Consider the following 22737-nt stretch of genomic DNA (forward strand, 5'->3'; position numbering starts at 1 on the left):
GTGAGAAGATGGCCTACTAGAAGGCAGGAACACATGCCTTCAAATGAAGCCAAATCTGCTAGCACCTTGGTTTCGGAGTTTGGGCCCACTGAACTACAAGAAAACAATTATTTCTGTTGCTAAAGGCACTTGGAACATGGTATTTTTTTGTAACAGTGATAGGAAACTGGGATGTTCACCCTGCATGGCATGGAGACAAACTGCTTCTTCCTTGTAGGAAGAGACACACCCAAATCAGAGCAAGGGATACCTGCCACAGGCAAGAGGGACTGTAGCCTTCCTTGGCCTCTCTAGGTCTCCAGCCTGGAGCTCTGACTTTGTTAGTCAACTGGATTTCCCAGGAACTCACTTCTGGCAAGGTTTGGTCTTTGAGATTGTAAGTGGGTAAACTTAGTAGCTGGTAAACTTCCCTGTGTTTGGCAGTTCTGGACCCAGATCACCTTTCCATGCATGATGGAGGCACTGGTAATCTTGGGTTTGTATTGCTGACCCACTTTCCTAATTAAGTATGCTCAAGAATGGCACATATGTAAATGTATCCTTTGTGAAGTCACTTAGGTGTGCCTGTCTCTCGGGTTTCCTGTGCCCACTCCTGGCCTGTGATGCCTGTATCCCATTTCTCCCCTTAAAGCTCCACCCTGATCCACTCTTTTCTTTGACCTTTGTTACATTTCTCCTTCTTTTTTTGTTTAACCACAGACTCTAAAATTGCAACAAACATACAGAAAGGAGATAATAAATATTTTACATCTCAAGTTACATCATACATTGTGCAAAGGATCATCAAGAATTAAAGGAATTGATGGATGATCCAGGAGTCATTGAGTCTGACCATGAGTCAGGTGTGTTCACAAATAGAAGGTTCTTTCCCACAGCAGCAAAACTCACTGACATCCACTGTGGTATCCTTCTCACTAACTCCAGTTGCACTTAATATAGAACAACTTCGGCCTCTGATTTTCAGGATTCACATCAGTAAAGCTCTTCACATTCACCCTTATGTGTGCCAAGAAGACAGAATATTGTCAAAGGGGGGAGAATAATGATCTGCTACTAAAAATAACATCCTATCCAAGAAAGAATGACTCAGCACAGGCTTTAGCAGATAAAGACGTGATTAACTCAAAAACACTTGAATCAGATTAATCCCACTGCAATGATATACTTGATTATCTCCTGTTCATTGTCATCAAACACCAAGACCCCCAGGTGCTCTGGAAGAAGTGGTAGACAGTGCTAACTATAGGGAAAATACTCCCTCTCTTCAAACATCTACGGAAGTAAAACTTGAAATCAGGGTTTCTGGCTTGATATATAATTTATTACCTAAAAATCTCCTAATTTAGCTAAAAGAAATATCTTATAAAATAAGACTCAAACCAACATATAATTGCAAGTGTTACTACTTATGAAACAGTACGACAGTTCTCAGTGCTTATGTTTACTATTTTTTTTCACTGACTATAAGAAGGGCCATTATCATTCTCATATTAATGCTGAGGTGATGTGGACACAAAGAATTCAGGCAACTTGACTAAGGTCTCTCAGTTAGGACTTAGTATATGATGACTAAATTCTAGGCAGTGTGACACAAATCTGAGCTCATGTAGTCACTGCTTCTTTAAAAAAACCAAATGTTTTGGAATACCATGGGCATCATTTCTAGATATCCACAACAGGAGGGGCTTTGGACTGAATTAGCCACCCTGTGGCAAGAATGAACTAAGTTCATTTATCTGAGACTGTGTTGACTTGAAAAAGCCTTTCAGCAAACGGTAGGAGAGCTAGTAAGGTGTGCCTGTTGAGTTCTCTAAGAGCAGACATCTAGAGTTGTGTTTAAGAAGTGCCTTTGGGTGGTTGAGTCTTGCCTATTTTTCTCTCTCAAAATCAAACCTGGTAACTTGAAATTAACCCTGTCAGGAGAAGGAGAATTTAGAACCCTGAGACCAAGCTCCCTTAAGTTGGGTGTTTTCTTTCTCATCCTTCCCCAACACATAAGATTGATTTAGTTCCTTCAAGACATCCCTGAGCGATCTCCAGTAAACACTATTTCAACCTGAGCCAATCTTTGAGGCTGATCCTTAGAGATCAAAAGAGAAAAGAGGTCTTTCTAGTGAGTGATCCAAGACAAATTCATTCTTTCATTCCCAACCTCTCTGGAATGTGAAGAGTCCTTGGACCCTCATCTGGGGAGAAGCTGGATTGGGCAGAGGAAGATTCTAAAGCAGGTTTGATAAAAACACTTTGTAGGCACCCCACAGGATACTCTGGAGCAAGAGTAGTTTTAGGACTATCCAAACAAAGTAGGGTGAGATGATAAGGGTTTTATACTCCCGGTCTGATTGCTGTTGGCAGTGGCTACCAGTGGAAGGGGCAGCCGTCTGTACACAGTTGTCTGACTGGGAATACTATCCAGTTAGGGACTGGCTACTGAAGGCTATCTGTAGACTGTAGCCTCAGCAACTGGGTACATGTTCTTCATTAAAGAGGTGTTTGTCTGGCACTTCTCAGTGTCTCTTGCAAATATTCAAAAAGTCAACAAAAGAGAATGCAAATGATAATCTTAGCATAGCTGCTTTACATTGCAGAAAGGAAAAAAGGGAATATCCAAACTGGTTTTATATGAGTTGTAAAATACCCTCCTCCAAGCAAAGACATGGTAGTCTGAGTATGCTAACTAAAATAAATGCTGATTAATCCCATGGGAGGCAGGAAGGAACACAGGAGCCTGCAGGAGTAGCCTCCATTCCACCAGTGCTCAGGCTGGCTATTGATTTGTCCTGCTAACAATTTAATAAGGATAATTACTTTTTCTAGACTTAATTTTATCTCAGAAGAAAGAATTAACTGTTGAAGTCACAATGTTAAGGTACTCTGAGGGAAACCGCACTATTTTTTTTAAAAGATAATGCTTGTAAGAACATCATGTTCATCTGTAAAGCATCACTCAAGTGTGTTCTAGAAATCTAAGACATTTTTACTTTTGAGTGTCACCTATAATACTGCATACTTCAAAGAAAATTCTGAATTTGAACCCAGTTTGAGACCATGTATTAACTGCAGAGAGATGAGGGTTTTTTTAAACTTGACTAACAATGAATTTGTATTCAGTATGTGTTTTTCCCCAAAAAATGAAAGCTGTGATCTAATAGGGTGAAGTCAGAGTTTTAGTTCTTTGAACTCTGCTCCAACCCTGGAGGTGACTTGGAATAGCATATTGGTCTTGAATGAGATTCAGGTCAAATCTCACTCTGCTGTATAATTCCAAATAATCCACGAGCTGTTCTGAGCATGGTTTCCACGGTGGCAGAATGGCTGAAATACCTGTCTTAGAAAGCTGTTGAGATTTAACAGCCTCTCTATCTAAGAGAGCATAAAAGCGACAGGACAACAAACCTGTCCTAGTCCTCGGAGCAGCTAGGGCAGTCACCTAACCCTTCCTTGTAAAGTTTTTTGTTTTTTTTTTTAATTTAAATTATAAACAAGCTTGCTTAACATGTCAGTCCCAGCTCCATCTCCCTCTTCTCCTCCCCTGCCCTCCATCAGTCCCCCAAGCCTCCAGTCCCCCATCCCATCCCCCCCTCCGCTCACCAGGGAGGGTGAAGCCCTTCACTGGGGATCTCCAAAGTCTGTCATATCATCCTGGGCAGGACCTAGACCCTCCCCCATGTGTCCAGGCTGAGAGAGCATCCCTCCATGTGGAATGGGCTCCCCAAATCCATTCGAATGCTTAGGATAAATACTGATCTACTACCTGAGGCCTCCCAGATTGCTGAGGCCTCCTCACTGACACCCACGTTCAGAGGGTCTGGATCAGTCCCATGCTGGCCTATCAACCATCAGTCTGGGGTCCATGAACTCCCTCTTGTTCAGGTCAGCTGTCTCTGTGGGTTTCACCAGCCTGGTCTTGACCCCTTTGCTCATGGCTCCTCCCTCTCAGCAACTGGGTTCCAGGAGTTGAGTTCAGTGTTTAGCTATGGGTGTCTGCCTCTGTTTCCTTCCATCAGCCACTGGATGAAGGCTCTAGGATGGCATATAAGATAGTCATCAATTTCATTATCACGGAAGGGCATTTAAGGTTACCTCTCCACTCTTGCTTAGTTTGCCAGTTGGTGTAATCCTTGTAGATCTCTGGAAATCTCACTAGTACCAAATCTCTCCTCAAAGCTATAATGGCTCCCTCTATTATGGTGTCTCTCATCATGCTCTCCTCTATTCCAGTGGTTAAAAGCGCTGACTGCTCTTCCAAAGGACCCGGGGTTCAATTCCCAGCACCCACAGGCCAGCTCACAACTGTCTGTAACTTCTGTTCCAGGGCATCCAATACCCTCATAAAGACATTCATGCTGGCAAACCACCAATGTACAGAGATGAGTTTTGACTCAATTTAATTCATCAAGCATTTATTAATTTTGAGTATATGGTAGACATTGTGCCAGGAACACATCTTGCTTTTGCAACTACTCTTGTTTATATTAGAGAAATTCTGAGTTAAAGAACAATTGGCAAGATTGAAAATGAGTCATTGCTCTGTTTTCAAAGCATGGAAAACCGTATGCATGTTCTAGAGACTTCAATTTGATGCTAATCGTTTCCATTTCTTAGAACAAAAGCATTTTGAGGCTAGTTAGGCTGAGTTTGGTTTTTCTCTCTCTCTCTTTTTTTAATGGGCTCAGTGGTCTAGTGAACAGCGCATATCCAGAATCTCTATACCTCATTGTGAAGATTGTATCCCATGCATAGAAATATTGAAGTGGGGACTGAATAAGATCAGAATTCAAAAAGGCTTATAGTGAGCCTTTAATCATGTCTAACCTCCATGTTATTACTTTGTTTTCATAGCTTGTAAAGTTCAAATTTTCCCTTTAGAGAAGATCTTGCCTCTATGGCTTCCTCTTTCTTAATTTCTGATGCCCCAAGTACTGTTCTGATTATGCTGTATACAGTTATAGGGAACACAAAGTCTTACAGAACAGCTTATGTTTAAACAACCTGGTACTGTTATGGATATGTAGCACTGACCAAGAAGGCTAAATGATGGACATGGGAGGGATGGAGTATAAATTATCACAAAGTTGCTGACATCATATTATCTGCAGAATCCAAAAGTTAATGGTGGCATGTAATCTGTTATTTAACTATTGCTAGCAGAATGCCACTTTAGTATGATTTTTATATAAATTTCACCCTGAAGTCAGAGGTCAGAGAACTTCTGCCCTCATCAGCCTGCCTGTGTGTGTGTGTGTGTAGACTTGTATCTCCAAGAGGCCAATGTGCCTGTCTGTGTGTGTCTGTAGCTGCTACCCTTGGTGATGGTGTGTGTCTGTGTACCCAGTGTTCCGTGTGCTGTTTTTCTTCCAGAGTGAATAAGTGTGTTTTATCTGTCTGTGGCTTCTCGCAATCCCTTCAACCTCTAGTCTCCAGTGACCCTCTTCCTCTCCTGGCATCACTTTGCACCCACTGACTTACAGGGAAATGTAACATCTTTTTAAGTTGTTCTAAAAGAATTTTCTCTTTATGAAGCAAGTTTGAGAACTGCAGACTTACAATTTCACAGAACAGAGAGAGAAAGAGGCTGATATATCCCAGGATTAAAATAGCTTCTTTGGTCATCTCAGGCATGGGTGATTTAAAAGCATGACGCTGATCTCCCAATTTTGGGGTTTATTGGCACCGCAACATAGCACAATCATCACATTCCTGGATCCAAATATTTTCCCATATTTTCCTGTGTAATTTCATCTCACCTTTTCACAAAGAGAGCTTGAAAGTCGAGTGTGGCATCATACATCCGTATGCTGTCACTCATCTCTCATCCTTTCTACATAGGGAGGAGCTCTGGGCCAGCCTGGGATACCTGAGACCCTACCAAAGTAAACAAGTGTGAATTCTCATCAGCATGACTACTTACACATGATCAGAACAAGGATGACACCATAGACATGCCAGGAAAAGGGGGAGGTCAAGAGGGCTCAACCCTACACGGAGAACTGGAAGCAAGGAAACTATGCTGAGAGCTGGAGCAATGGTCTTCCCCAGGGAGCAGCACACCAGTTAGTTATCTATTACCAGCTAGTCAGCCCTGGAAACATACACATTCAACTAACATTATACAGGCTGCACAAGGTATATTTATATTCTACACACACACACACACACACACACACACACACACACACACACACACACACACAAATTAAATGAAAAAAAAAGGAGGGTGTGTGATTGAAAGAGAAGTTTTGGAGGGAGGAAAGAGAAGAGGGGAATGATATTATAATTTCAAAAAATAAAAGCATAAGCAAAGATCCCAAAAGTAAACACCAAAACGAACCCTCCTAATTCTATCCCTGGGCCTTTAAGAAAACGCCTCCCCCTGAAGAACTGGCATCAGCTGATAGCAGATTTCTGTGTGAGGTGGGACGGGAATTGGGAGCAGATGTTTGCCCACTTCCTATCCATAAACACTAATTAGGGCAGCTTCACCAACAAAGACATGCATGCTGTTCAATATATTTCAGCAAATAAATATTTCTCAACCTCATCAAATTCACAATTTTATCTGGCTGATCCAGTAAATATTATTCTGGAGATTTATAGTGGACTATTGTGAGTTCTTGGCTCTACATTTGACCCTGTATCATTGATTTCTATAACAAGAGGTTGGGTAAAAGATTACATGTAATAATGAGTTTGGACAAATAATCAAAAATGATCACAGTGAATTTTTTTTCTAGGGTTGGGTGATTGAACCCAGGTTGTGGAGTGTGCTAAGGACCTGCTCTCCCATTGAGCTACACTGCTCCCCACAGTAAAATTTAGTGGGCAGAAATCTTACATTTAATATTTTTTGCATTTAATTCTGTAGTGTATATTTCCCTGTGTGCCCACGCATACTAAAGTGGATGTATGGAGATCCTACTTTTAGGACTCTGTTCTCTTCTTTTACCACATGGGTTCCAGGGATTGAACTCAGGTGGTCAGTGCCTTTACTCATGGGGCCATCTCACTGACCCAACTCTTAAACTTAAATTCGACAACTTTATGGAGCCTGGTGGTAGAGCACTGCTTAAAAGCCTTTGTAATTGATCTCCAGCACTGAAGAAAAATTAACCACGGATATTTAAGTAGTAGGTGATATCTGGCTTGATGGTCAATTTATGTGTCATCTTGCCTTAGCTACAGTCCCCAGCTATGCAAACACTAACATAGTTGTTTCTATGAAGGTATTTTGTAGATATGACTAAAACCCATAATCAAAAGGATTATCCTAGATAATCTGACTTGACCTGATTCAACACATTAAGACAGAGATCAAGGATTTCCTAATGAAAACCAAAAAAACAGGGGCTGGAGAGATGGTTCAATGGTTAAGAGTGTGGACTACTTTTAAACTCTAACCCAGTTTAGTTTCTAGGACCCCATACTGGGTAACTGTGTTACAGTTACTGTAACTCTAGCTCCAGAATATCCAATGTCCCAACATCTGTGGACACGTACACTCAGATACTTACACATACACATAATTTAAAAATATTTAAAAAGGAAAGAAAGGCAAAAAAATCCCATTAAAACAACAACCCCAAACAAACAAACAAACAAAAAACAAAGTGAAAACAAAACTAGCCATTGGACTGGGACAGGAATGTTAGGACTGAGGCTTGTGGACTTCGTGTGTCCCAGGGTAGCTATGTATGCAACCAAACACATTTGTAGATGACTATGTCATATTACAATATCAAAGGTTAAAAAGCTTTGCTAGACCATAATTTTAGTTTATATCTAAGGATTCCAGTCTGCTTTTTCTGACAGCCTCCTCTATAGATATAGATATGATCACCCTCATAGTCATGGGACGTAACTCCTTATAACAAATCCTCTGATATATATCTGTATCTCCTACTGGTATTTTAACTGGTTGATGCCTAACAATGTATTGCTTAGCCCATTCTAATATATGGCTTAGTCTTTCTTTTCCCATGTCCCTTCCATCTTTTCCCTGCCCACTGTTTCCTTTTTCCTCTTCTTCTCTTGAATTTCTATATGTAGTCCAGGTTGACCTTAAACTCTTATTTTTCCTGCCACAGCCTCCTGAGGTCTTGGATGACAAGTATGGAACACCACAGCTGGCTTGGTTTAGGGCTCTTAGTGAGAAAAACTTTCAATTTGCCACAAATACATAAGGTCTTATCACTGTGCTCTGGTGTCAGAAATAGCAATAGTATATTCTGCGGAATACAGGATATCACAGTTAATAAATCCAACTCTACCCACCACAAATTGACATTGTCTATGTGAGGGGACTGAGATCATTGTGGGATTCATGTAAGCTAAGTACTTTATAATAAAGGGGTGTATAAAAGAATAGCAAGGGCCTTTCATGACCCAGTGGTTTATCTCATGTACTTAGGAGCTCACGCCATCTTCCAGGAATACCGAGAAAGATGTGAGACTGGATGACCCTTGGTGTTCCCTCTTTAAGACTGTGATTTCACTTTTAATATAACATATCTCAGTGAAAGCCTTCATCCTTCTAGTTCATGATTGTAATTTGCCTGCCTGAAAAGCCAGTGTGCTAGATGTCCTGATTTTCCTTTTTGTGAACTCCTTTCTATAGTTTCTGGATAAGTTAGGTCCAAAGGCAACCACAGGGAATATAAAGAGTAGGAAGTGAGTGAGATAAAGGTATTTACTCCTTGGTTTGCCCATGTGTGACTTTATAGCCTGACATTTTCTCTTGATGCAGGGACATAGTTCTGTCACAGAGCCTTCTCCACACACCTCTTGCTTGCTTCCTCAATTCCAGTAGTTACTACTACCCTGAGGTCCTTTGGAACCTTTGGACAATGGTGTTATTCCTGCTACCAGTCTAATGGAGCTCTGTGATTTCATGGCATCCAGTTTAAACCCTTAGAAAATGGCCTGTTTTAAACTCCTCTCAAATGACTCTACCGAAAAGTGCTGTTTGTTTGTTTCCAAAGCAAGTGTAGTGATTATTTTCAGGTTCTATCTAGAACTATCTCCTAATGAAGCAGCAAACCAGCCTTTTGTGGGTAAATATGGGGTGAAATATTCTTGTCATACTAAGATTTTGAAATTTTAAACATCTTTGTTAAAACAGGACTTTCAGAAGGAGCTGAGTCTGGGTCTATAAGAAACCTTCCGGCCTCTAAATAGATAGCTCCCTCTGGAATCCCACTGTTTTCAGTTTCTGCCACTTGCTATTGTTAGCAGTGATTGCATTTCTGTATTTACTTCTAGTAGAAAGACACATTTCTCATTTCTGTAAATCTTGATGAAGGGTTAATGTGGGTTATAAAATGGGGATTCTCATGTGCACTTGGCAGTACTTTGAACATGCACTGGTGATGAATGTATGCATACATCCTGGAGGTCCAGAGGACAGCAATACATTTTTTTGAAGTTAAGCTTGACCATTCAAAATGTGAATTTTTTAAGTCTACTGCATACACAGTGGCTGTTCTTGGTAGAGTAAACTTATTTTTCATTATATGTTCTCCTTTAAAACTTTCAAATGAAATTGGTGCTTAGAAAATTGCAACATGTTTGTCAAATAGTTCTGCATCTCCCCAAAGTCATTTGAAAAGCATGTAATTAAAATTTTTTGGAGTGTTTGATTGCATAGCAAAGGCTGACCTCAAACTTGTAACTCGCCTGTTAAGACTGCTGAGGGCTAGATTACAGGCATGTGCCTCTGCACCCGGCAAACATTCTTGCTACTGTCATCCATCTTTCATGAGAAGTATAAAGCTTAGTGGCTAAGAACTAGAGAACTTCATGACTCAACCATTCAGGTTCAAATTTACTTTCTCTATGCAACAGCTTTGCAATGTTCAGCTGTAATGGCTAATGTCCAGTGTTAACTTGGCATGACCACGAGAGATTATCTAGACTTGGTTAATTGAGCTGGTTAATCCAGCCTGAATATGGGCAGTTCTATTTTTTGGACTTGGGTCCTGGGCTCCGTAAAAGCAAGAAGCCATCTGAGCACATGCATCATTTCACTCTGCTTCCTGACTGTGGATGCAGCAATACCAACTGCCTCAAGCTTCCACTGCCTTAATTTCCCTAATACGATGGACTGTACATTTGGACTGTTAACGGAAACAGATTCCTTTCTCTTAAATTGATTTTGCCATGGTATTTTACCACACAACTAAGACATCCCTTGTATGCTTACAAAAAGTTACGGGGGAGGAGAGATGACTCTATAAATAAACCTCACACTGTGAAAGTATGAGGACAGAAGTTTAGATCACCAGAACCCAAGTGACTGAGGCATAGGTAGAGGAGCCCACCTATAAATGCAGTGCATTGAAGATAGAGACAGGAGACCCACCAGGGCAAACTGGCTAGCCAGACTAGCCATAGAGGTGAGTGTGTGTACAACATGTATATACATCACATGTACACACACACTTAAGAAAAAAATCCAGGAGTAATTGTTCCTAAGTCTGTGCCAGTTTTATTGTCATTATAACTATAGAATTTGATAGAACTGTATATAAACTGATGGAATACAATTATAAAAAGAATATTTGAATGGAAAGTGATTTAAATGCTATAGGAAAATTTGATAATGGAGTGTCACTAAAAGCTGCTCATTTACAAAAAGTCAACCCACAGAATGGGAAAAAATATTCACTAACCCCACATCTGACAGAGGGTTGATCTCCAAAATTTACAAAGAACTCAAGAAGCAAGTCTCCAAATCACCAAAGGATCCAATTAAAAAGTGGGCTGCAGAACTAAATAGAGAATTTTCAATAGAGGAGTCTAAAATGGCTGAGAGGTACTTGAGAAAGTGCTCAACATCCTTAGCCATCAGAGAAATGACAATCAAGACAACTCTTAGATACCATCTCACTCCTGTCAGAATGGCTAAAATCAAAAACACCAATGACAATTTATGATGGAGAGGATGTGGTAAAAGGGGAACACTCCTTCATTGCTGGTGGGAGTGCCAACTTGTTCATCCACTTTGGAAATCAGTGTGGAGATTCCTCAGAAAAATGGGAATAAACCTACCACAAGACCCAGCAACTCCACTCTTAGGCATATATCCAAAAGATACCCATTCATACAACAAGGATGTCTGTTCCACTATGTTCATAGCAGCATTATTTGTAATAGCTAGAACTTGGAAGCAACCTAGATGCCCCTCAACTGAAGAGTGGATAGAGAAAATGTGGTACATTTACACAATGGAGTACTATTCAGTAGAAAAAAATAATGGAATCCTGAGATTTGCAGGCAAATGGATGACACTAGAAGAAATCATCCTGAGTGAGGTAACTCAGTCACAAAAAGAGAAACATGGCATGTACTCTCTCATATATGGATTTTAGACATAGATCTGGGAGTGCCAGCCTACAATCCCATGGCCGGAGAGTCAGGGTAACAGAACCTTCATTCAGTGGCTGATGGAGGCAGAGGCAGACTCCCATGGCTAAGCACTGAGCTGAACTCAAGAAAGCCAGTAACAGAGAGGGAGGACTGATGACCAAAGGGATTAAGACTGGGCTGGTTTAACCCCCAGAACCAGCTGACCTGACAAGGGTTAACTCTTGAATCCCAGGCTGATGCCTGGGAATCCAGCATGAGGTGATCAAGACCCCCTGAATGGGGGTGTCAGTGAGTAGGCCTAGGCAATCTATGGGGCCTTTGGTAGTTGACCAGTATTAATTCCTGGCGTACAAATGGACATTGGGTGCCCATCCCACAATGAGAGATGCACTCTCACCCTGGACTCTTGGGGGAGGTTCTAGGCCCTGTCCTGGATGAAATGACAAACTATGGACACCCTCATGGAAGAACTCACCCTCCCTGGGGAAAGGAGGGGGTATTGGGTGGGTGGTGGGAGGAGGGGAGGGGAAGGGAGAGGGACGTGAGATTGACATGTGAAGAAACCTTGTTTCTAATTTGAATTTAAATTTTAAAATAAATTTTTTAATATAAAAAAGCTGCTCATTTAATTATAATGAGGCAGCTTAAGACAATCAGGGGCAGGGAACTGCAGATATCTGGAAGAATTCTGAGTAAGATTATAGTCATGGTAAATATTGTCTTCTCGACAGGACTGAGAGCAACACTAGAGAGAAGGCTTTAAAGGAAAAGCCTTTGTGTTTGTCTGCTTTCAGCTTCTGACTGGCAAGTTTATGCTGAGTTCATCTACACCTCTGCTATCATCCTCCCTCAACATCACAACCTAGCTTCTTCAGCCTTTGTTCTAGTTAAGGTCACTATTGCTGTAACGAAACGTCATGACCTAAGCAAATTGGGGAGGAAAGGGTTTATTCGGCTTATGCTTCCACATCACAATTCATCATAAAAGGAAGTCAGAACAGGAACTCAAACTGGGCGGGAAGCTGGAGGCAGGAGCTGATGCAGAGGCCATGGAGGGATGCTGCTTACTGCCTTGCTACCAATTTCTGTTAGAATCCAGGACCACCAGTCAAGGAATGGCACCACCCACAATAGTTTGGGCCCTCCCTGATGAACCACTAATTAATAAAATGCCTTTCAGGCATGCCTGCAGCCTGATTTTATAGAGGCATTTTCTTGAATTTCCTTCCTCTCTGATTACACATTAGCTTGTGTCAAATTGACATAAAACTATCAGGCACAGCCTTTGAACGTAGATTGAAAACCAAAGACTTTCTACTAATCCTCCAAGCTGTCAGTACTATTTAAACTGCTGAGGCATGTAACCTCATGGGTTGAGTAGCCACAAGTTCCCAGTCCCTCCACAGTAAGGACAGCCACTGATGGACACCCAGAACAATGGTGTAAGCCAATTTAATAAATCCTTTTAATATGTATTCATTCTATTAGTTCTGTTCCCATAGACTTTGACTAATACAGTTGCTTCATGTGTCTCTAGTTCCCTATTGTACAAGAAAGCTGCTGTTGGGCGAGCCCATATGTAGTAGGATGAGTATGGTTTATTTTAGGAAGGCCAATGTAGGCTATGTAAAATACAGACCATATTTCTCCATTAAAAAACTGACAGATAAATATTACACTGTGTATGACTTACATTTTAAATAAACTTAGACATGTGCACATTTTTACAGTATCACTGAAAACTGGTATTCTTAACTTTATTATCCTCAATTTCAGTTTTCAAACATCAATTTAAATAACATGCTAGTAAGACAGAAATTCATATACATCTATTACACAAGAGCATTGCATTGGGCTTAAGTAAAACGTTGGAAATAATTTTCAAACTTTATGCTTGAGTGTCAACACGAGAGTGGGGGGTGGCATGTTGGGAAGACACTGATTCCAGAGGGAGCAGGAGAGGCATGATATGAATGAATGTGATTAAAGTTCCTTACACACATATTCTTTGACATTTTCAATAAAAATTTAAAAATTATTGAGCAGTACTTAAATTCTCTGTGGAGATCACATTTTTCTAGAACCTTCTTTTGTATTAAGAAATCTAACTATGAAGCACATGTGCTTCTGTTATGGAGACGTAGATTACCAGCATAGAACAAAAGGGGTGTGACATTCATTTTGGTTTCCTTTAGCAAGAGAGGGTTTCTTGTAGCAGAGTAGGTGACAAGAACCTGTATAATTTTGTAGATTTTTTCTACCGTGAGATATAATTAACAACCTTGCTTGTTATCATTATTCTGATTTCTGAGTTAAAATCCTGGAGCTGCAACTGACAGAACATAACATCACTGTGCATATAAATATTTATAACCATAGCCTGTGTTTTCTCAGAAGCAGCCCTAAGATGTGATCTTTGGTTAGTCATTTCAGACTGGCATGTGGGTGAATGCTTTACTTACAATAGTTTTGATTTCTCTTCAGGAGATCCTTATTTTGAATTCCTTTTATTTTTAATTTATGTTGATTCTTCTTTTTTTCTAAGGGATGTTCTCTTTTATTGGTTATTTGATTTGATTTTCCTTGTCCCAGGAGATGTGATATAAACTGCTTGACTTTGCTCACTGATACCTACAAAGAAAAGGGTTTGGGTTCACTTCACTCCTTGTTTTTAAATGAAACAAGAAAGTTGAAAATTTTCTCATTTCTAAAACAAATACGAGTTTGGTGCAATTACTCTAGTTCTTGCTCTTTTTAAACATCAAAATGACATACGGCATGCTGCATTTAAAGAATCCATCTTGTATGAAAATAAACCCTTTCTAATCTATTTTATTATCTGGATCATGGAGTCAAACACTAAAAGCTAAATGTTATAAATAAAATAGAAAGAGAATGCAACCAATCTACTCTTCCCCTGGTAAGTTGTCATGGTGATATCAATTATGTGAGCTAAAATAAAGGGAGATGATCCTGCCTCACATGTTACAGCAAATATGGAATGAAACGTTACAACTTTTAAAAATACATAAAAATCCTTCCCTGATGTGTTTTCCAGAAATTATCTAATTAACCTACTCGAACTAAGGTCATAAGTTTTCCTGTGTATGTATGGGCAGCTTGTTTGTAATTGTATAAAATAGCAAAGATTTAAAAAAGAATGTAAAAGGTTTATCAAGAATATTTACTTTTCCAGGATAAATTATATGAGAATCTTTCAATGAGTACTTTTACAGAGGGTCAAGTTTGTTTTTACTGTGTTTTTCTCCGTTACCAAAGAAGTCAGGAGCACACGGGTGTGCCAGGAAGACGGTGCGGCTGCAGCGGAGTGAGTGACGGTTGAAGCGTGGTGAGCAAAGGGGCAGAGGGGCAGCTGTGAAGTCAGGACCAGGCATGCGGATGGTGTTCCCTGTGAACTGGACACCCGAGCAGCGTTGTGAGCCAAAGAGGGATCCTCACCGATTGGTTTTCATTTCTAAGAACCACTGACTGCTGTGGGGAGAATTTACGCGTTGGAGAAAGACAGACGGGGATGAAGAGAAGGGCGGCTGGGATAAACCAGGTGGGACTGAAGATGCTGATGCGGTGTGAGCACATGGTACACAGGGAAGTGAGGGGCAGGTGTCTGGGCAGGCAGAAGTGTTTGCACGCGGAGTTTCCTGTTGAAGGGCTTGAAAAGTGTACTTTATCTTGTAAACAGGAAATTGAAGGAAGAAAGATTTTGCAAGTCTCTTTTTAAACTGTCAAGGAGTGTTTTAATCAGAGATGGAAGCTGTGTTGAAGAGTTTCATTTCTCCTCACTTTTCCACTCCCTCTTCACTCTCATCTGGAAGATGCATGATGGGAGAGTTGTAAAATATCCCACAGATACATCCTCCCCAACTTAGAAGCCCTCACCCCACAGCCAAAACAGGATACAATCCAGCTCCTATAGCAACACATAGACTTTGTGTTTAAACCCACCAATCAGCCCCCAAGACTAACCTCTCCTCAATGGAATTACCCTAATCTTGCTTAAAAGGAACCTGGGAGCTTCTCTGGGGGTTGGCATTTGCTTATTTGCTGAGTGGTTGACCCCTTGCATGCAGGGAAAAATGAGCACTATAATTGAGTGCATACGTGACTGGTGGCCTTTTTGTGGGACTTCTTGAGGATCCTAACATTGGATAGTATTAACTCACTGCTCTTGTCTCTAAAGCAGCATCATTTTATATTATACATTTCACACTTTATTTACTCAGTTCACTATACACATTTGCAAACATCTTAGTGTATTTCTTAAATAAAATATATTATCTTGAGAGAGTCAAATAAATGCATGGATTTATATATTTCACCGTAATCCCTCTTCCCTTAAAGCACAGGCCTATATAGTAGGGCATCCTTTCACATGAGAGACTGAAATACTGATAGAGTCTGAGGAAAAATGTTTGAATTTATCTTGTTCTACAATCAATCCTAATCTGTGACTAAATTATAGTTTGTTTAGTGTTATTGTTTTGTGCCCATGGATGTTTCCAAAGCAGTCTTAAATATTGGGATAAAGGCAAACAAAATATATAGAAACAGCCCTAGTATTCTGAAAAAGCTTCTATTTCAAGAGTCTGGCCATGAGAATTGACATATTTTCATGTTTTGTCTGGATGATAATTGACTTCACTCTGAAAATTTTACTTACTAATTCCCCATCCTAACTGACCTTACCTCAAGGCAAAGGGGCTATAGATTTTCACATAGGTGTTATATGTAATATTTTATGTTCAATAATTAATTAATCTCAGTTTACCTACTCTGTAAAATGGATATAATAACACTTTCCATTTCAATAGGTGTTGTGAGGAACAAATAAGTTGCTGCCTGAGAAGAGCTTTGTATATGACAAATAGTCAAGTATTGGCTGTTATCAATATTTTATTGACTATATATTTCCATTTAAATAAAAGTTTCTATGTTTCTAAACTGCCAGAATGCAGTTCCTATTGCTATTTTGGTCTGTTTATCAGTGAACTATGTCTTTAGCCAGAGAAATCAGTGCATGTGATTTGATAAAAACAAACCAAAGGCCTGGAAAGGTGGTTCAGAGGTTAAGAACACTGGCTGCTCTTCCAGAGGTCCTGAACTCAATTCCCAGCAACCACATAGTGGCTCACAACCATCTATAATGAGACATGGTGCCATCTTCTGGCATGTAGGCAGAACACTGCATACATAAAAAAATAAATCTTAAAAAAAAACTAAAGGGAAAATGACAATAAGAACAAAAAGTCCCCCCAGAAAACAGAGCAGGGCATGGTGGCATCTTGCAGAGGCAGACAAATCTCTGTGAATTTAAGGCCAGCCTAGTTTACATAGTGGGTTCCAGGACAGTCTAGTTTACATAGAGGGAACCTATCTCAAAAGACTATAATCATCAAAACAACCAAAACTCAAAAATAAAACAAAACAAAATCTTCAAAAAACAAAAAAAGCAACCATTACCACCTCCCACATACAATTTTGTTAATATCTTAAGTAGAATATCTAAAATTCTTTTTGGTAGTAATTGCACTAATTTTAGCCAATAACATTAAACAGTAATTTTAGCATTTCCCATGCTACTACTGCTGTCTGGGCTGTGTTTATTTGATGTTGAAAATGTATGTTAGCCCTTAAATCCCTCATTTATATTTTAATAGAATTGCATAAGGAAAAACCATGACTAAGGACTGAAGAATTGTAGTAGCTTCCTTGTACAGCTTTTGGGAATCAATGAATATGAAACAACCAAGCAATGCAATACCCTTCAGCAATGATTCCTTTGTTCACATTTACTGTTCTCTAAGAATTAAAGAGACAGTGGTAAGGAGGGGTGACATACTTGCTGTTCTTTGGGAATTTCCATTAGCTTGTGAGAAGACAAATAATAGCAATAATCAGCAAAAAAATGATCAAGTTAGTTTCAGAGATCAGTGCATGCTGTGAAGGGGCTAAAACAAAACACAAAGGCCAGAGGTACTGGTAACAACTAGATTATACAGAGTGCCTTGCTGTAGTGGTGACTTTGCAGCCAATAATTTAATGCCCCAAAGCAGTAGTGAATAGACATGGAGGCAGAGCCTCCCCAGCAGAAAGAAAAGAAAATGACAGTACCCCATGTGGGATCAATCAGTCATGTCTTAGGAACAGGAATAAGGCTCTGAATGGGTGTGAGCTAAGGAGAGAATTACAGAGCACAGTCACTTAGGGAAGCAGGGTGTTCTATACAGGGAGAGTAGGAAGTTAGATTTTCATTCATGCAGGTAGTTACCACTGCAGGGTTAACAGTGACACACCATGATTTACACTTTACAAAGACCATTCTGATAGATGCAAGCAACAGATTGCAGAGCATCAAGAGAGGGAGCAGGGAGAATAGTGTGGAAACTGTACCAGGCCATTGGGTGAAGAATGGTGCTACATAGAGGAGTGCAGAAGCCATGGAGAGAAAATACATGGGCAGACAAAGGATGCCTCAGAAGTCGTGTAGACAGGAACCAGGGAGGGCCTGGATGCAGACACAGGAGAAATGACATAGTCAAAGATAATCTCTTGCAGTTTTGTCTAACCAGCCGAGTGAATGAAGACAGAGAATGGAGAAGAGTGGAGGCAGAGCTACATTATAGTGAGGGACTCAGACTCTCCCTGTCTTCCTCTGCATGTTTGTAATGCATCTCAAGCAGTGGTTCTCAGCCTTCCTAATGCCGTGACCCTTTAACACAGTTCATGCTGTGGTAACCCCTAACCATAAAATTATTTTTTGATACATCATAACTGTAATTTTGTTACTGTTACTAATCGTAATGGAAATGCTGGAGAGATGACCCTTAAAGGCTAGGCTCACAACCAAAAAAAAAATGAATCCTAAAAATAGCTGTGTTCCCTGATGGTTTTAGGGGAAAGGGTCCTTAGACGTAAAGGTGGTCATGATCCACAGAATGAAAACCACTGGGTGTGAGATTATACTCTATATGGAGAAGAGAAATGTTTCTTGAAGAGTGAGTCATGTCAAGAATGAGGAGCCCTGTTCATTTCAAATGATAAACAGGTAAAAAATGAAAGAATTGTACAGTGAATATTCTTGACTTTTTCCAGGGTGCTACATTTCAAAGACATTTCCTGTTTTCCTTAACTATCTATGTCCTTCTGACATTTCTAGCTCTTACCCTTCAGAGCAATCACCACTCCTTGGCTCTGATACACTACATTAAGCTTCACAGAAACTTCCTGGGAAAGAGTGGATGCCAAATAAGAGCTTACTAAAGTCATCCATGAGGGTATCCGGAGTGACATGGCAAGGCTAGACCATGATTTCTCAAGAGTGGCCTCTGTTTAAGTGGATGTATGAGATGGCAGGAAGAACACAGGCTACTGCCTCTGGTTTCATAAGAACGAGGAAATGAATTTCTACATCCTAGTACGTGTAGATGGAGATTCCACGTGCTCTGTTTAAGTCATCATATTTCTAATGTATGAACACTTGGGCTCCAGATCTCATCAGAGAAAGGCCAATTTATGCAACAGGCAGCAATGAGAGAAGAAAGTGGCATCTCCTGTAAGAAACACTTAATTTCTCTAGATCACTGAGGCAGCTGTTCTAGACCAGCATCACACAGGAGTAACAAGTGCAGATCCTTGGCTCTACCTTAGGTCTACAGAAGCAGAAACTCTGGGGTGGGGGCGTGAAGCCCACTTTCCTGTGGTCTGACATGTCTTCCGTGGAAATCTATTGACTACTAACGATTCAGAGCCCCTGCTCTGGGCAGAAGTGGAAGGAGGCTGAAAGCAAATGAAAGTGAAATCAAAGCACATGAATAAAATAACATGGAAATGTGTGTAGCTTATCAAACAGTGAAGATGCGTGCACACATAGCACATAGCCAAAACTAGCAGAGACCAGATGGTGTTTCTGTTAGGGCTTTCAATCAAGAATTGAAACTGTATCAGATCACCCTTTCTCCAAGTCTTAAATAAGTATATACAGCATGTGTTTGATGGAAAGAGAAGACAGATAATTCTGAACATTAGACTCTATTTTAGTGGATCCCCTCTCTTAAAGTAAGAGTAAGTCTTTGAATTGCTTAAATTGAAGCAAAGGGGCTTGTGGTAATCATCTTAGAGTTCTTCATTTCTCTGGACTATTCTCAATTAGGACTAGAAAATGATCTTAGGATATGTTGCCTAACATGACTGACAGTTTTATTTTAGCAAGGCAAATATGTTAAATGCAGTTAAGGACTGCTATGTTTAGAAAAATGTCTACTTCCCAATGGAGGAGAAATAAGCTTTTGTTGTAAAAAAAATGTCTTTCTCTTAGACGTCTGGGAATGATGGCAAATGAGAGCTGCCTCTGTGTGGCTCAGGAGAAGAGTCCCAATAACAAGAACATGGCTCTACTCTGAAAAGAAAAGGAAAGGAGAACTTTGGAAAAATCACAAAGGTAGTGTTAGGCTACCTGAAAACTACAGAGAAAAAGATGGGTGACACACAGATGTTAGCTGAGCTAACAGTTCTGGTTCAGTGGCTCTCTGGAAGTGGGAGGGGAAATTCTCATTCAGAAGATACAACATGGAGCCTCAATGAGAAGAGACTGGTATCTTACCCTTGTATGCTGTAGATCCAGTTAGGACAGTTTTTGTTTGCTTGTTTTATTTTTCTTGTCTCTTTAGTTTAAGAGATGATCATGCCAGGCAGTTCTAGCTGGCCTGGAACTTCCCATGTAGATCAGTTTGGTCTTGATTTTCCTGCCTCTTTCTCCTAAGTTCTCAGTTAACAGGTGTGAGTGATCATGCTACATACGTTGTAGGTGTTATTGAGAAAGTAATTCCTACAGCAAATGGGTCAGCTGTGAAGAAGCCCATTTTGTCTCTCTGTATGACTTGGAGGCAATGATTGAATGCCATCTTGAGAGGGAGCCCTAATATCTCAAACTGAGCCAATCTGGGGGGCCTGAGCACACGGAAGGACCACAAAGCAGGCAGCCTTCTGCAGCCCCAGGATGAAAGAGAACACCTTTAGAGGCAGCTGGGGGAAAACTGAAGAGTTGGGCACTGTCCAGAAGAGAAGTATGCAGCAAGAGGCTCATCTCAAACAGCAAATGACACAGGGAAAGGTAATCATACCTGAGGGTCCCAGAGCAGATCCCACCAACTGCTACTAATCCTGGATTTGATAGCCTAGAATTAGAGAGCAACAGAAGAAACAAACTATGGAACCACCTATCTACCATTCCCTGCTATAAAGCCCCAGACTCTGAAGCTTAAGCTAAATTCTGGACATCCACAGCTGCCTCCTTCTAGTTGGGTGAATAATACATAGGATTGCATAGAACTATGAAGACACATATGCTGGTGTATAGTGTTCAGTGTTGTGAGACCCCCTGGTTACAACAATAGCCACCATATGGGGTACCATTTGAGGGGTCTTAGAAGGATGGGAGAACATGCCCAGTCCATAGACTTCAAAACTAAGTATGGCCAGTAGAGGACCCTTCTATTTAAAGAAGGGAAACTGCTAGTACAAGACAACTCTGGTGATCGTGGACCACTGAGCCAATGCAGGTGCAACAGTATAAGCATCAGGAAGGATAAGAGTTCATAAATTCATATGATCTTTTCTCATTCCTTGCATAAAACTAGCTATCCCTCAGTTCTGATGGCCCCAGAAGGAGGTGTTCCAACACTTCATGTTTTTTCCCTCTTTGTTATTTATTTTTGGACCCCCATGCTCATCCCTTTCAGCAACATTTTTCTTTATTACACTTTAAATTTTTGTGTGACTCTATTTTCATTCCCTTTACACATTCATCAAATTTTGTGTATATAAGAGATAGGGGAGTTCAATGAGGGCATGTTAGAAAAAACTATAATGACACATATTGTGACAGCTATGCAACAAAACCAATTATTTTGTACCCTAACTTACAACATTAATAAGAAAGACAAAATACCTTTATTTTGGCAAAGCATTTGCTGATTATTTTATTGCATATTTTCATGCTACCCTCTAATGTATTCAAATATTAGGTTATAGTAAGTTCTTTGAGAAATAAGGAGGAGTTTGCTTTTTCTTTCCAAATACTGGGTATTAAGTGTTCAAACATATGGGACTATGGGGACCATTCTTCTTCAAACCACCACTTAAAGAGATGAATAACCTTACTGGAAGTTAGATAAGATTTTCCCACCAACTAAAATTCATACACACAAAAAAGGTTTTTGGTGTCCAGATCTCTTTTGAATGAGAGAACTACAGTTAATGTTTTGGGATCTGATAAAAGCATAGCTTCTTAAAATGGTAGGTTTCAAACACTGCAAGTCCTGTACTAAATGTTAGAGTCTACTAAAACTTCCAAACTCAATCTCTGAGGTCAGCATTACCCTGTTATCAAAGCAAGACAAGGACTGTACAAGGAAAGAAAACTACAGACTAATATCTCTGATAAAACTGATATAAAAATATCCATAAAATAGCAGAAATTTAAATTAAATAATGTATTAAACAGATTAGATACTGTGGAGAAATTGAAGTAATTCTTGGCATGCAAGGATAGCTTAATTTCCTTGAAAACTAATAAATATAAGACATCACATTTAATACTCAATGATGTCCAATATGCAGAGAAAGTATTTGACAAAATCAATACTTTTTGATTATAAGAAATCAACAAATGAGGAATAAAAGAGAATTATGTCAACATAATAAAGACTACATGCTAGAGAACTCTAATCTGACATCATACTCATTTTCTTTTAAGATCAAGGCAAGGAGCCAGGCGGTGGTGACACATGCCTTTAATCCCAGCACTAGGGAGGCAGAGGCAGGCGCATCTCTGTGAGTTTGAGGCCAGGCTGGACTGACAGCCTCCAAAACAATACAGAGAAACCCTGTCTCGTAAAACCCCCCAAAAAATCAAGGCAAGGACACCCAATTTTGCCACTTATATTTGGTATAGCAGTAAAAAGAATCCATTTAACTTGGTGAAGATGGAGTTATCTATCAATGGAAAACCTGATCATATGTGTAGAAAAGCTTACATATTCTTCACAAAACTGCTATACATAAAAAACCCAAACTCTAGCTGGATAATGCTTGTAATCCCAGAGCATGGGAGGTACAGATAGAAAAATCAGAAATTCAAGGTCAACTTTGGTTACAACATTGAGATTGAAGTATGTCTATGCTGCCTGATACCTCATTTTCTTAAAAGAACTAACTAACCAACCAACCAACCAATCAGCTAATCCAACCAACCAATCCAACCAACCAACCAACCAACCACCCAATCCAATCAACCCAAACTTCCCCCACCAAAATAGATTTAGCAAACTTTCAGAATGACAAATCAACACACCAGAC

General features: G+C 40.0%; 1 protein-coding gene across 2 annotated transcripts in view; it reads right to left on the bottom strand.

The window, feature by feature from the left end:
* Nucleotides 1-22737, bottom strand: part of Sel1l2 (SEL1L2 adaptor subunit of ERAD E3 ligase) — an 88318-nt gene that overhangs the window by 59877 nt on the left and 5704 nt on the right. For both annotated transcript variants that reach the window (XM_040744948.1, XM_040744947.1), the window contains exon 2: nucleotides 13827-13995. In XM_040744948.1, coding sequence (XP_040600882.1) covers nucleotides 13827-13995 — 169 coding nt within the window. The remainder of the gene's footprint in view (nucleotides 1-13826; nucleotides 13996-22737) is intronic.

The sequence above is a fragment of the Mesocricetus auratus genome, unplaced genomic scaffold (genome assembly GCF_017639785.1).
Source record: "Mesocricetus auratus isolate SY011 unplaced genomic scaffold, BCM_Maur_2.0 Super-Scaffold_100004, whole genome shotgun sequence".
NCBI lineage: Eukaryota > Metazoa > Chordata > Mammalia > Rodentia > Cricetidae > Mesocricetus > Mesocricetus auratus.